Source organism: Amaranthus tricolor, chromosome 14, assembly GCF_026212465.1.
Source record: "Amaranthus tricolor cultivar Red isolate AtriRed21 chromosome 14, ASM2621246v1, whole genome shotgun sequence".
Classification (NCBI taxonomy): domain Eukaryota; kingdom Viridiplantae; phylum Streptophyta; class Magnoliopsida; order Caryophyllales; family Amaranthaceae; genus Amaranthus; species Amaranthus tricolor.
This window is the reverse complement of record NC_080060.1, coordinates 16,860,737-16,871,406: the sequence shown is the minus strand read 5'-3', so window position 1 is coordinate 16,871,406 and position 10,670 is coordinate 16,860,737. Positions and strand designations below refer to the sequence as shown.

At 31.6% G+C, this 10,670-nt stretch overlaps 2 protein-coding genes across 2 annotated transcripts; one reads left to right on the top strand and one right to left on the bottom strand.

Moving 5' to 3' along the window:
- The first annotated feature begins 1,004 nt into the window (after positions 1-1,004).
- LOC130799360 (protein FAR1-RELATED SEQUENCE 5-like) lies at positions 1,005-4,237 on the top strand. Its single transcript, XM_057662461.1, has 3 exons — positions 1,005-1,661; positions 1,875-3,963; positions 4,189-4,237. Exons 1-3 carry the CDS (start codon positions 1,586-1,588, stop codon positions 4,235-4,237), a joined length of 2,214 nt encoding a protein of 737 aa, XP_057518444.1. The 5' UTR covers positions 1,005-1,585.
- Positions 4,238-7,485: 3,248 nt separating this feature from the next.
- On the bottom strand, positions 7,486-9,718 carry LOC130799459 (uncharacterized). The gene is made up of 2 exons (XM_057662551.1): positions 8,892-9,718; positions 7,486-8,752 (listed from the first exon to the last, which is right to left on the bottom strand). Exons 1-2 carry the CDS (start codon positions 9,047-9,049, stop codon positions 7,729-7,731), a joined length of 1,182 nt encoding a protein of 393 aa, XP_057518534.1. The 5' UTR covers positions 9,050-9,718; the 3' UTR covers positions 7,486-7,728.
- Between the last annotated feature and the right edge of the window lie 952 nt (positions 9,719-10,670).

Below are 10,670 nucleotides of genomic sequence, written 5' to 3'. Positions count from 1 at the left end.
TGTCACCCAATCAATTATAGTCCTATCAAATTAATTCATTTGTTGCTATGTGTTATTTTCCAATTTTTTTATTATTATTTATGATTTGACTTGGCATATTTTTCGTCATTTTTTCTTTTGAAAATTCCGATGTATATTATAAAAGGAAGGAGAAACAAAAGACTGAAATAGATGAGACTAAGACGGCTAGCATAAAATCTCTAATTTTGCATAATTAAAAAATTGTAAAATGTTGATATTAATGATATTTGTATCTAAACAAATTAAACAAGATTTCACTTGACAATGTTATAATTTATAGATTAAGAATAAAATACAAATCATTAATGATTGATGAACAGTGTCAAAAGTCAAATAGGACTTTTAGGGCGAATAGCACAAAGTATTAGTTTTGTATATAGAAATAATTTAGATAGATATATAGATTATTTATGTTTCTTAGGAGCCAAAGCAATTACCGCCTATGTTATAATGTAATGACGAGTATCAGCAATAAAAATCTTTATTAAAAAATATTTTGTGCATTAGTTTTAGATTCAGGATTCTCTATTCAAAGTCATCAACTATGTTAGGTACTTTCCATGAAGAAATATATTTTTTTGGTTCAGTTATTAATAATTTGGTTAAATATGTTATGGACTGGTCAAACATTTTATACACATGTATATTTAAGTTTCCATTCATAATTCAATCTCATAAAAAGCCAAAATATACCGCCTATTTTAATAATCTAATTATGAGTCAAATTAGTAATTAAAAACTTTAGTTAATTGAGGTAATCTTGCGGTAAATTGACCAGATTTTTGCATCAATTTAATTATGGCAATGTAGACCAAAAGTTCTAATTAGTTTAGTAGTTGACTAGGTAAATACCCTTGCTAAGAACGGTATCATAATAATTTTTTGTGTAAAACTAAAGTATCAATATAAAATATAAACATTATATATATATATATATATATATATATATATATATATATATATATATATATAGGGGAGGGATCCAATGAGAAGGGGTATGAAAATGAGAAGGGTGAGAAGGATTTTGAGCCGTCGATTTCTCAAAGATCTAATGGTCTAGATATCAAGCCGGAAAAAATAGGGCAAAAAAAAAAAAAGCCGGAAGAACACAAGCGCCTTCTCTCTTCCAAGCTATACTCTTCGAAAAACCTTCAAAACCTTCGAAAAACCTTCGAAAAACCTTTGATTTCTTCTGCGAAATCTTCCTCTTCTATTGAATTAAGGTATGCAAATTAGAAATTTACCATTTTATAGTTTTTATTTTTCGATTTGTTTTGATTCATTTTTTAGTTTTCGTTTTCTTCTGCGAAAATTTCCTCTTCTCTTGATTACTTAGTCTGTCAAAAATCTTTACTTGTTTTCGTTTTCTTATGTGTACCTTTTACAAATTCAGATTTGTTTTGATTGATTTCTTAGTTTTTCATTTTCGTTTTCGATTTAGTATCTTCAAAACTGAGAGTCAGATTTTCATTTTCGTTTTTCTTTGTTGATTTTGATTTACAGACTCAGATCTTGATGTGAATCTTCTTGTTGATTTTGATTAACAGACTCAGATTGAGATACTATGGAAGATTTACAAAAAGTGCTAAATGTGGAAGATTCACCAAAAACTTCCAACAATGAAAAAGAATTGTCAGAAGGTAATGTTATTATGTTCTTCAAAAAAAAAATACTAAGTTATGATTGTGCATATTTTGATTTCGTTTTTTTGTAATATTGAAAATCTTTGTTGCCAAGGTGAATGCTACTATGTTCTTAAAAAAAGATACTATGTTGTGATTAAAAGTTACTATGACGATGTATAGCTACTGCCTTCTTTTTTAATTTTGGAAAAACTTTGGATTGTTATACAGGGACTCAAACTCCAAGAACTATTACACAAGTTACCCCAAATGGTTCAACCCTGTGGATTCCTCATTGTGAGTTTGATAAAAAGCCATTTGTTGGTATGGCTTTTGAAAACTTAGAGAAAGCCTTAGATTTTTATGGTAAATATGCTGAAATTTGCGGTTTTGATATACGTTCATCTACTACCTACAAAAAAAAGGGTATTGTTTTTTTAAAATATTTTGTTTGTAGTAGGGAGGGTATTATAAAACCTAACCCTAAGAAAAGTGCAGATGTTGTTGCACGTTATAAGAGATCAACCAAAAGAATTGGTTGTAAAGCTAGATTGATTTTGAAATATGACATAGCGAAGAGAACATACCATGTTTTAAAATTCGAAGAGGCGCACAATCATTGTCTAGTTAGCCCTACATCGCGTCAATTTTTATTGGGTAATAGGAAAATGACTTTGTTGCACAAAAATTTCATATCTAAGAATGCACGGGTTAATATAGGACCGGTCAAATCCTTTAGATTGTTTAAGGAAAATGTCGGGAGTTATGAGAATGTGGGAGTGACAATGCAAGATTTTAAGAATTTCCATAGGGATTTGAAAGCATATATCAAAGGAGATGATGGGAAGATGTTGATCGAGAATTTTATCAGAAAAAGAGATATTTACACGGGGTTTTATTTTGATTATGCTTTAGATGAGGAGGACCACATATCACGTTTATTTTGGGCCGATGCGATAAGTAGAAAGAATTATTGTTTATTTGGAGAAATGGTTACTTTTGATTGTACTTATAACACCAATAAGTATAGCATGGTTTTAGCCCCTTTTACCGGAGTAGATCATCATAAGTCTTGTATTACATTTGGTATAGGTTTATTAGCTAAGGAAGATAGTGAATCTTTTGAGTGGTTATTTAGAACTTTTTTACATTGTATGGGGGAGTGTATGCCAACATATTTGATAACTGATCAAGACCCTGCAATGAAAATTGCGATTAAAAATGTATTTCCACACACAATACACAAACTTTGCATGTGGCACATCATGAGTAAAGTGACTGATAAAGTTGGACCGGAATTGAACAAAAATGAAGATTTTTTGAAAGAATTAAATGGGTGTGTGTGGAATATTGATCAAGAAGAAGATGAATTTGAAGAAAAATGGGAGGGAATTATGACCAAATACAATCTTCAAACAGATAAATGGTTTACTAGTATATTTAGTATACGAGATCAATGGATACCCGCATATTTTAGGGATATCCCATTGGGGGGGATTTTGAGAACTACATCCCGATCGGAAAGTGTTAATAGTTTCTTCAACCATTTTTCAAACCCTCACATGACACTTGTTGAATTTTATATGAGTTATGAAAGTGCAATGGATGCACAGAGGTACAAACAAGATAAGCTCAATGCTGAATCACTTCACACAAACCCACAATATAAAACACCATTGCCGATTGAAAAACATGCCGGTGAAGTCTATACTAGAAAAATTTTTTTTCTTTTTCAAAATGAAGTTTATAAGTCTTGTTTCAAAACTTATATTCAAAGTATTGAAAAGAATGAAAGTGTGGAAAGTATAACTGTTTTGGACTCAACGGTAAGTAAGATGTACAAGGTGAATTTTATACTGGGAAGTTCGATTGACGAGTTGAAGGTAGATTGTGATTGCAAGTTATTTAAACGGATAGGAATATTATGTTCCCATGCGATTTGTGTTATGAGTGCAAGACAAATAACACAAATACCAAAGCAATATGTTTTAGATCGTTGGACGAAGCTAGCATTAAAGAAGCCTATTTTTGATTTGCATGGGAATCTGATTGAAGAGAGCAAAAAGTGTAACAACGTGGGGAAGTTGTTGGGGGAAGTTTGGTGTGAAATATTCAATTGTGTAGGTTTAGCTCAACGGAGTGAGAGTGATTTACAATCACTTTTACAAAACCTAAAAGATATTAGTAGAAAATTGGAGAAAAGTGATGATGTGAGGGTGGACATTACTAAAGAGCAACAAATCGAATTGTTAGTAGGCACAAGTTCATCTTCGACAATGGAAATACAAAACCCAATCCAATCAAAGAACAAAGGAAAAAGGCAAAGAATAATTGGGGAAAAGGAACAAACTATTGAGCAAAGCAAGAAGCCCAAAAGAAAGTGCAAAACTTGTGGTAAATTTGATTATCATGATAGTCGAAATTGCCCATCAACAAAAGATACCCGACTTAAGGTATAAAATATATATAATTTGCTTATATTATATTGTATCCTTATTAAATAGTTTGATTATGTAAATGAAAGTGCAAAATTTTTGTTATGCAGGAAAATTGATGCTGAAGAACAGATAGATAAAGAGATTATATTAAGATGACTATGGATAGCTACTGTCTTTTGTTTTGTAATTTTGAAAAATCTTTTGTTGCAAAAATGAATGCTACTATGTTCTTAGGAAAAGATACTATGTTGTTATTAAAAGTTACTATGACAATGTATAGCTACTGTCTTCTGTTTTGTAATTTTGAAAAAACTTTTGTTGCAAAAGTGAATGATACTATGTTCTTAAGAAAAGATACTATGTTGTGATTAAAAGTTACTATGACAATGTATAGCTACTGTCTTCTGTACATTTGACTGGTTATGCACACGGATGTTCTGCTGGATTCATAGCATCCTCCTTACTAGTGGATGCACAAAGGTTTAGGAACATCAGCTGTTACTGCAATTTTAGGATTCCTACATGCTGCTAAATTTGCCCATTAAACATGGCGGTTTTCTGGTCAATTGATAAACCTTTATTTTTTCTCACCCACTTCGACTTTACCGGCCTGAAACCATCCTCATTTACCAACAGATTAGGCCGGTGATTGGTTTGCTTGATGCCAACCCGACACTCCAATTCATGTGCCCAAATTGTTTACATTTGGAGCACCATAACGGGAGCCAATCATACTTGACATGCTGAGTTACCAAATAGGCATTGTGGTTCATCTATTTTTTTTATATGACATCTTTGCATCCAACGGTTTGATAACGAATGCTTCTTTATCAAATAGAATTCCGGTCATACTACATGCTCTCTCTTGTTCCTCTTATGAATTGAGTCTAACCAAGAAAACTCCTTAGTTTACCATACAGGGGGGCGGTTAGCACCAACAACATAGCATACCACTTTGTAATTACAACTCCTTTGTAATTTTGAAAAAACTTTTGTTGCAAAAGTGAATGATACTATGTTCTTAAGAAAAGATACTATGTTGTGATTAAAAGTTACTATGACAATGTATAGCTACTGTCTTCTGTTTTGTAATTTTGAAAAAACTTTGTTGCAAAAATATCAGCCTTGTACTTCATCTTGTACAACCTAAAGCCTAAGCCTAAGTGCCTGATTATCTACTATGTTCCATCAAATGTTTGTACAACTTAAAAATTCACAACTTCATCTTGTACTTCACATTAACGAATCTTTAATCTTCTGATAGAAACTTGTTTGGCAATGGAGCGTCTTTTATCTTTAAAATTGGACAGCTCTTCTAAAACTTTGGATCTTTGTTTGTTCAAATCAGATAACAATAAAGATCCGGCAATCTTAACTCTTGCCACATGTCTCAATGGAGCCTACATAAAAAGAAAATACATTTAGTTTGAATCTTTTAATTAGAATGTCATTCAAAAAAAATACATTTAAAAATAATATTAAGAAGAAAAATCGTAACTGCATTCAATATTGGACACTGGAAATCAACTGTTCCCTCGAAAAACAGCATGCTCATCATCATAAATACATCACTTTCAATGTTTGTCCTAGCAGTCATTTTCCAATCGGTGGGAACTCGTTCCATTTTCCATAATGGAATAACATGAGTAGCTTGCATCTTATCATCAAAAATTGTTGACAACAAATCTTTCTACAAAAGTTTCATTTAAATATTTATTAATAAATATTTCATAATCTTAGCAACATAGGCAAAAGGTTTTTCAGGATAATAAAATGCTACACATACCATAGTGTCACCGAGCTTTCTAATTTCTTCTTCTGAAACAGCAGTATGGTTCACATTGTCTATCCATTGAACCATTCTTAACTTCATATTCAGAAGAAGTAAGAAGTACTGACTGCCTTTCAATATCGGGACAACAATCTGTATATTATATATCACTGAATCAATAAATATATCTAAAAAAAAGTGACTGCACAAGTACTAACTACCTATTAATAGCTATAACAACTAAAATAGTGACTATATAAGCCAATCAATCATTAAAAAAATATCTTACCAGATCAAACTTAGTCAAATCAACTTGGTTGAAATCCACCCATTTGACCCAAGAATCACAAATTAAATCAATTTGTTCAGAACCACCATTATTATTAAAATCCAACAAAGCAAGCTGTAAAAAAAAAACAATGAAATAACTAAAAATAATTCAAAATAAAATAAAAGTAATTTAGAATAAAAATGACAAAAAACGTACACTAGAACTAGCACTAAAGAAGAACTTTTTTGAAGATTGCTTGTTCTTTTCATTTTCATTGAGCAATAAACACCAACAATCCACAACAGAAACATGAGTACACTTTGAGGGATCCCCAAGAGTATAAAACTCTTCCCTTTGAATCCTCAAATTGTCCTCATAATTAATGAGCAATTCACTGTCAAATAAAAAGGAATTAAATAAGTATAATAAAAAACAAAAATCACATAAAAAGAAAAACCAAAAAAAAAGACTCACCTATTGTCAAAACATTGATCAGAAACAAAACAATAGTCAACTGTTTCTTGAAGTAACGAACCAAGTTGTCTCATATATTTTTTGTTTGACTTCAGCAGATGTGAAACATATGTAAATTTATCATTCACACCTCTGAAAGGAATGGAACACTTAGCCCTGCCATGTATCAATACATTCTCATAACCATGGCTTTCAAAAACAGTGATATTATTTACAACATCATCATCACCCTCATCAGCAACATTATTTACAACATTATTTACAACTTGATCCAATTCAACCTCATCCACTACATCTACATCTACATCACCCTCATCAGCAACAAAAACCTCATTCACCATCCTGGGAATAGAGGTAACCCATTTAACCGTGTCAACTATCTCATCGATTGTATTGAGCACGGTAGGATTCATGAAAAAACTTTGGGTTTCAGAAAAAGGTGTGGATGAGGTAGAAGGAACATCAGGAAAAGGGACAGGAGGAGAAGAAAATGAACGTTTTTGTTCTAAAAACAACTTAATTTTCTGCATGTAAAACTCGGAGACAACTTGAGTGTCTCTCCTCATCAGCATCAGCAACTCACATATTTCCTACAAAAATAAGTAAAGATAAAGTTAAATGTTGTTCAAATTAAAAGTAACTATGTTCTTAAAATACTATGTTATGATTATTTTCCAAAAGTGAATGCTACTATGTTCTTAGAAAAAGATACTATGTTATCATTAAAAGTTACTATGACTGTGTATAGCTACTGTGTTCTGTTTTGAAATTTTGAAAAATATTTGTTGCCAAGGTGAATGCTACTATGTTCTTAGAAAAAGATACTATGTTGTGATTAAAAGTTACTATGACAATGTATAGCTACTGTGTTCTATTTTGAAAATTTGAAAAATGTTTGTTATACAGGAGAATGCTACTGTTTGATCATACTTACACTTACATACTTAAAATGCTACTGTGCATATCATTAAAATGTTATCATTAAAATGCTACTGTGTTTGATCATACTTAAAGATACAGGAGAATGCTACTTTGTTATCATACTTAAAATGTTTGTGATTAAAATGCTACTGTGTTTGATCATACTTAAAGATACAGGAGAATGCTACTGTGTTATCATTAAAATGTTTGTTATACATAAATAAGTAAGATCATACTTACATCCTCAGCTACTTGGCGTATTTCAGAATTACGCATTGCATTTAACGGCAAGTGAAACTCAATTTTATCTTCGTCTTGCACTGTTTGATCTCTGAAGGGTTCTGCATTTACACTTGGTTGACCAATATCAACGTTGTTCACCTTTAACCCAACAGCTTGACCATACTCAAAAACCATCGTCTGACTCACGGGATATGTACTCAAAATTAAACCACTGCCAAAATGATTAGCAGATGTTTCCTCCTTAATTCTTTTTGACACATCCTTATCAGTCCAATGAGAGATAAGGGGTAAAGAGGATGGCAAAGAGATATTCTTGAATTTCAAACGATGAAAATAAATTATTTCCAACAAAACAATGCATCCAGAAAAAAATTGCACCTTTCCTTTACGATATCTAACAACAGAGTCACAAAACTGATCAAGCACATACTTACACCAATTAAAAGAACTAATCTTATTCGAATCTATTATGGACTTTACAATCTTAAGGTCTATTGTTCTGTTTTGGGTTGGGGCTAAGAAAGAAGAAATAGCATGCAACACAAAAAGTTGCTTGAACTCATCCCCACCATCAATCATCCTAGGGATCATTCGTTCAAGCAATTCTAAAGGAATTGCTGCATTTGTATCTTCATAACCAAAAAAGGATCTAAATTCTTGTTTCAAGGGAAAATCAGGATTATACTTGTTCGCACACCTTGAAACTATATCTACATCATTGTTTGGGTTCAGAGGTAGACAAAAAACATCATATACATCATATTCAGAAATGGGAAAGCACTTGAAAGAGTCTATTGAAAACATACAACTACCGGGATCAAAACAATCTACAAGCCAACCAAGCATTGCAGATGGATTTCTACATAACTTTAAATCAAGAAGGCCACCAAAACCAATCTCTCTCACTGAGATTTTTTGTTTCTCAGTGAATCCCTTCATCAATTTGATCAATTGAGAAGGTCTACTTTTTGTCTGGAATGTAGATCTCAACCTGCAACAACAAAAAAAATATACAATGTTCTTAGAAAAAGATACTATGTTATCAATAAAGGATACTATGACTATGAATAATTACAATGTTGATGACCTGGAATACTTTGTTGGAATTACAATTTTGGAATTCAACATACCTTACAGACCTTTGTTGTACATTGTCAGTTTCCTCAGCTCTTCTCTTTCTTGTGTTGGAATTCAAATGTAAATTAGAAGTGGAGGGAATATCAACTGGAATACTGCGACCTCGTTGATGACCTGACTTCGAAGTTGACGAACCTCTTGTTTTTGCCATGACAACTAAAAAAAAAAGTGATAATCGAAGATTTAAAATACCAGAATTAAACCAAAAATAATATCAAAATGTCGAGACTAAAAAAATGAAAACATCGAAGTAAAGTCGCAGAACAAGATGAAGAAATTAACCCTAAAAATCGAATGAAAATGAAAAGTCGCAGAACAAGATGAAAATCGAAGTAAAGCAGAGTAATATCAAATAATATCAACAGAAATTAACCCTAAATATCAAATACCAGAGTAATATTCAAATAAACACCAAAAATCGAAGAAAATAAACCCTTAAATCAAGAACTGAAATACCTGAAATAAAATCCAAGAACGATTGAAGAACAATGAAAATGTCGAGATTCAAACGAAAGTAAAGCAGGATGGAACGGTTGAGATTCAAACGATTGAAGAACAAATAAAATCCAAGAAAAATGAACGGGAGGAAGACGAAAATTCTTGAGGATGGAACGCAAAGAAAATGTCGAGAAAGTAAAGTAGGAGAGAGAAAAAAAAAATTCTTTATATATTGAACCGGTTAATCAATAAAAAACCGGTTCAAATTACATGAAAAATCCAAATTGAACCGCGTGCAACTATGAAAAAATGCTAATTAAATCTGTCCGTTGATCAAAAAAATGAATGGTTTAGATTACTTCTCACCCTTCTCATTTTCATACCCCTTCTCATTTGATCCAAAATCTATATATATATATATATATATATATATATATATATATATATATACATATATATATATATATATATACATATATATATATATATATATATACATATATATATATATATATACATATATATATATATATACATATATATATATATATATATATATACATATATATATATATATATATATATATATATATATATATATATATATATATATATATATAGTGATGGCCACGGGGCGGGTTACCCGGAACCGGACCGGTCCCGAACAGCTTGGAAGCGGATCCGGAACCGGAACCGTTTGGGCCAGGTTGCGAACCACCCCGAACCGCGGAACCGTGAAATCGCCGGAAAAAAAGTTGCTGGAAACGTGAAACCGCCGGAAAAAAACTGCATGAACCGGACCTAAGAACCGCGGTTTGGAACCGAAACCGGTCCAACGGTTCCATGGAACCGGAATCGTGAAAAACTAGCCGTTTCTAGCCGTTGCAATTTTTTCTATAAATACCCACCACTTTCAATCATTTTCATTCACAACTCATCTCTTCTCCTACTCTCTCTACTTACTCTATCTACTTAATTCTTTAATTACGCGATTATTCTCTTAATTACAAAATTAGTCTTTTAATTATTTCTTAATTTAGTTAATTACGTAATTAGTCTATTAATTATTTATTTATTTCTTAATTCTATTATTATTACAATATTATCAATCATGTCTTTATTTTTGAAAAAATTCTCAAAAAAAGTTACTAAAGTGGCAAAATCATTGGGAGGTTCCAGCTCCTCCAAAAGAAAGGCCACTTCTACTCCGTCGGTATCAACAACACCTTCGATTAGTAATTATAATTATGAACCAAATTATCCAGAAGGGTACGACCCAGAATTACACAATTATGCAGAAGAAGTGGAAAGAGAAATACAAATTGATGAAGAAG

Bases quoted from the DNA above. Each gene is read 5' to 3' on its own strand.
- LOC130799360 (XM_057662461.1), top strand. From the start codon at position 1,586: ATGGAAGATTTACAAAAAGTGCTAAATGTGGAAGATTCACCAAAAACT. The intron at 1,662-1,874 runs GTAATGTTATTA...ATTGTTATACAG, and splicing joins TGAAAAAGAATTGTCAGAAG to GGACTCAAACTCCAAGAACT. The intron at 3,964-4,188 runs GCAAAGAATAAT...TTTGTTATGCAG, and splicing joins TCAAAGAACAAAGGAAAAAG to GAAAATTGATGCTGAAGAAC.
- LOC130799459 (XM_057662551.1), bottom strand. From the start codon at position 9,049: ATGGCAAAAACAAGAGGTTCGTCAACTTCGAAGTCAGGTCATCAACGA. The intron at 8,753-8,891 runs GTATGTTGAATT...TTGTTGTTGCAG, and splicing joins GTACAACAAAGGTCTGTAAG to GTTGAGATCTACATTCCAGA.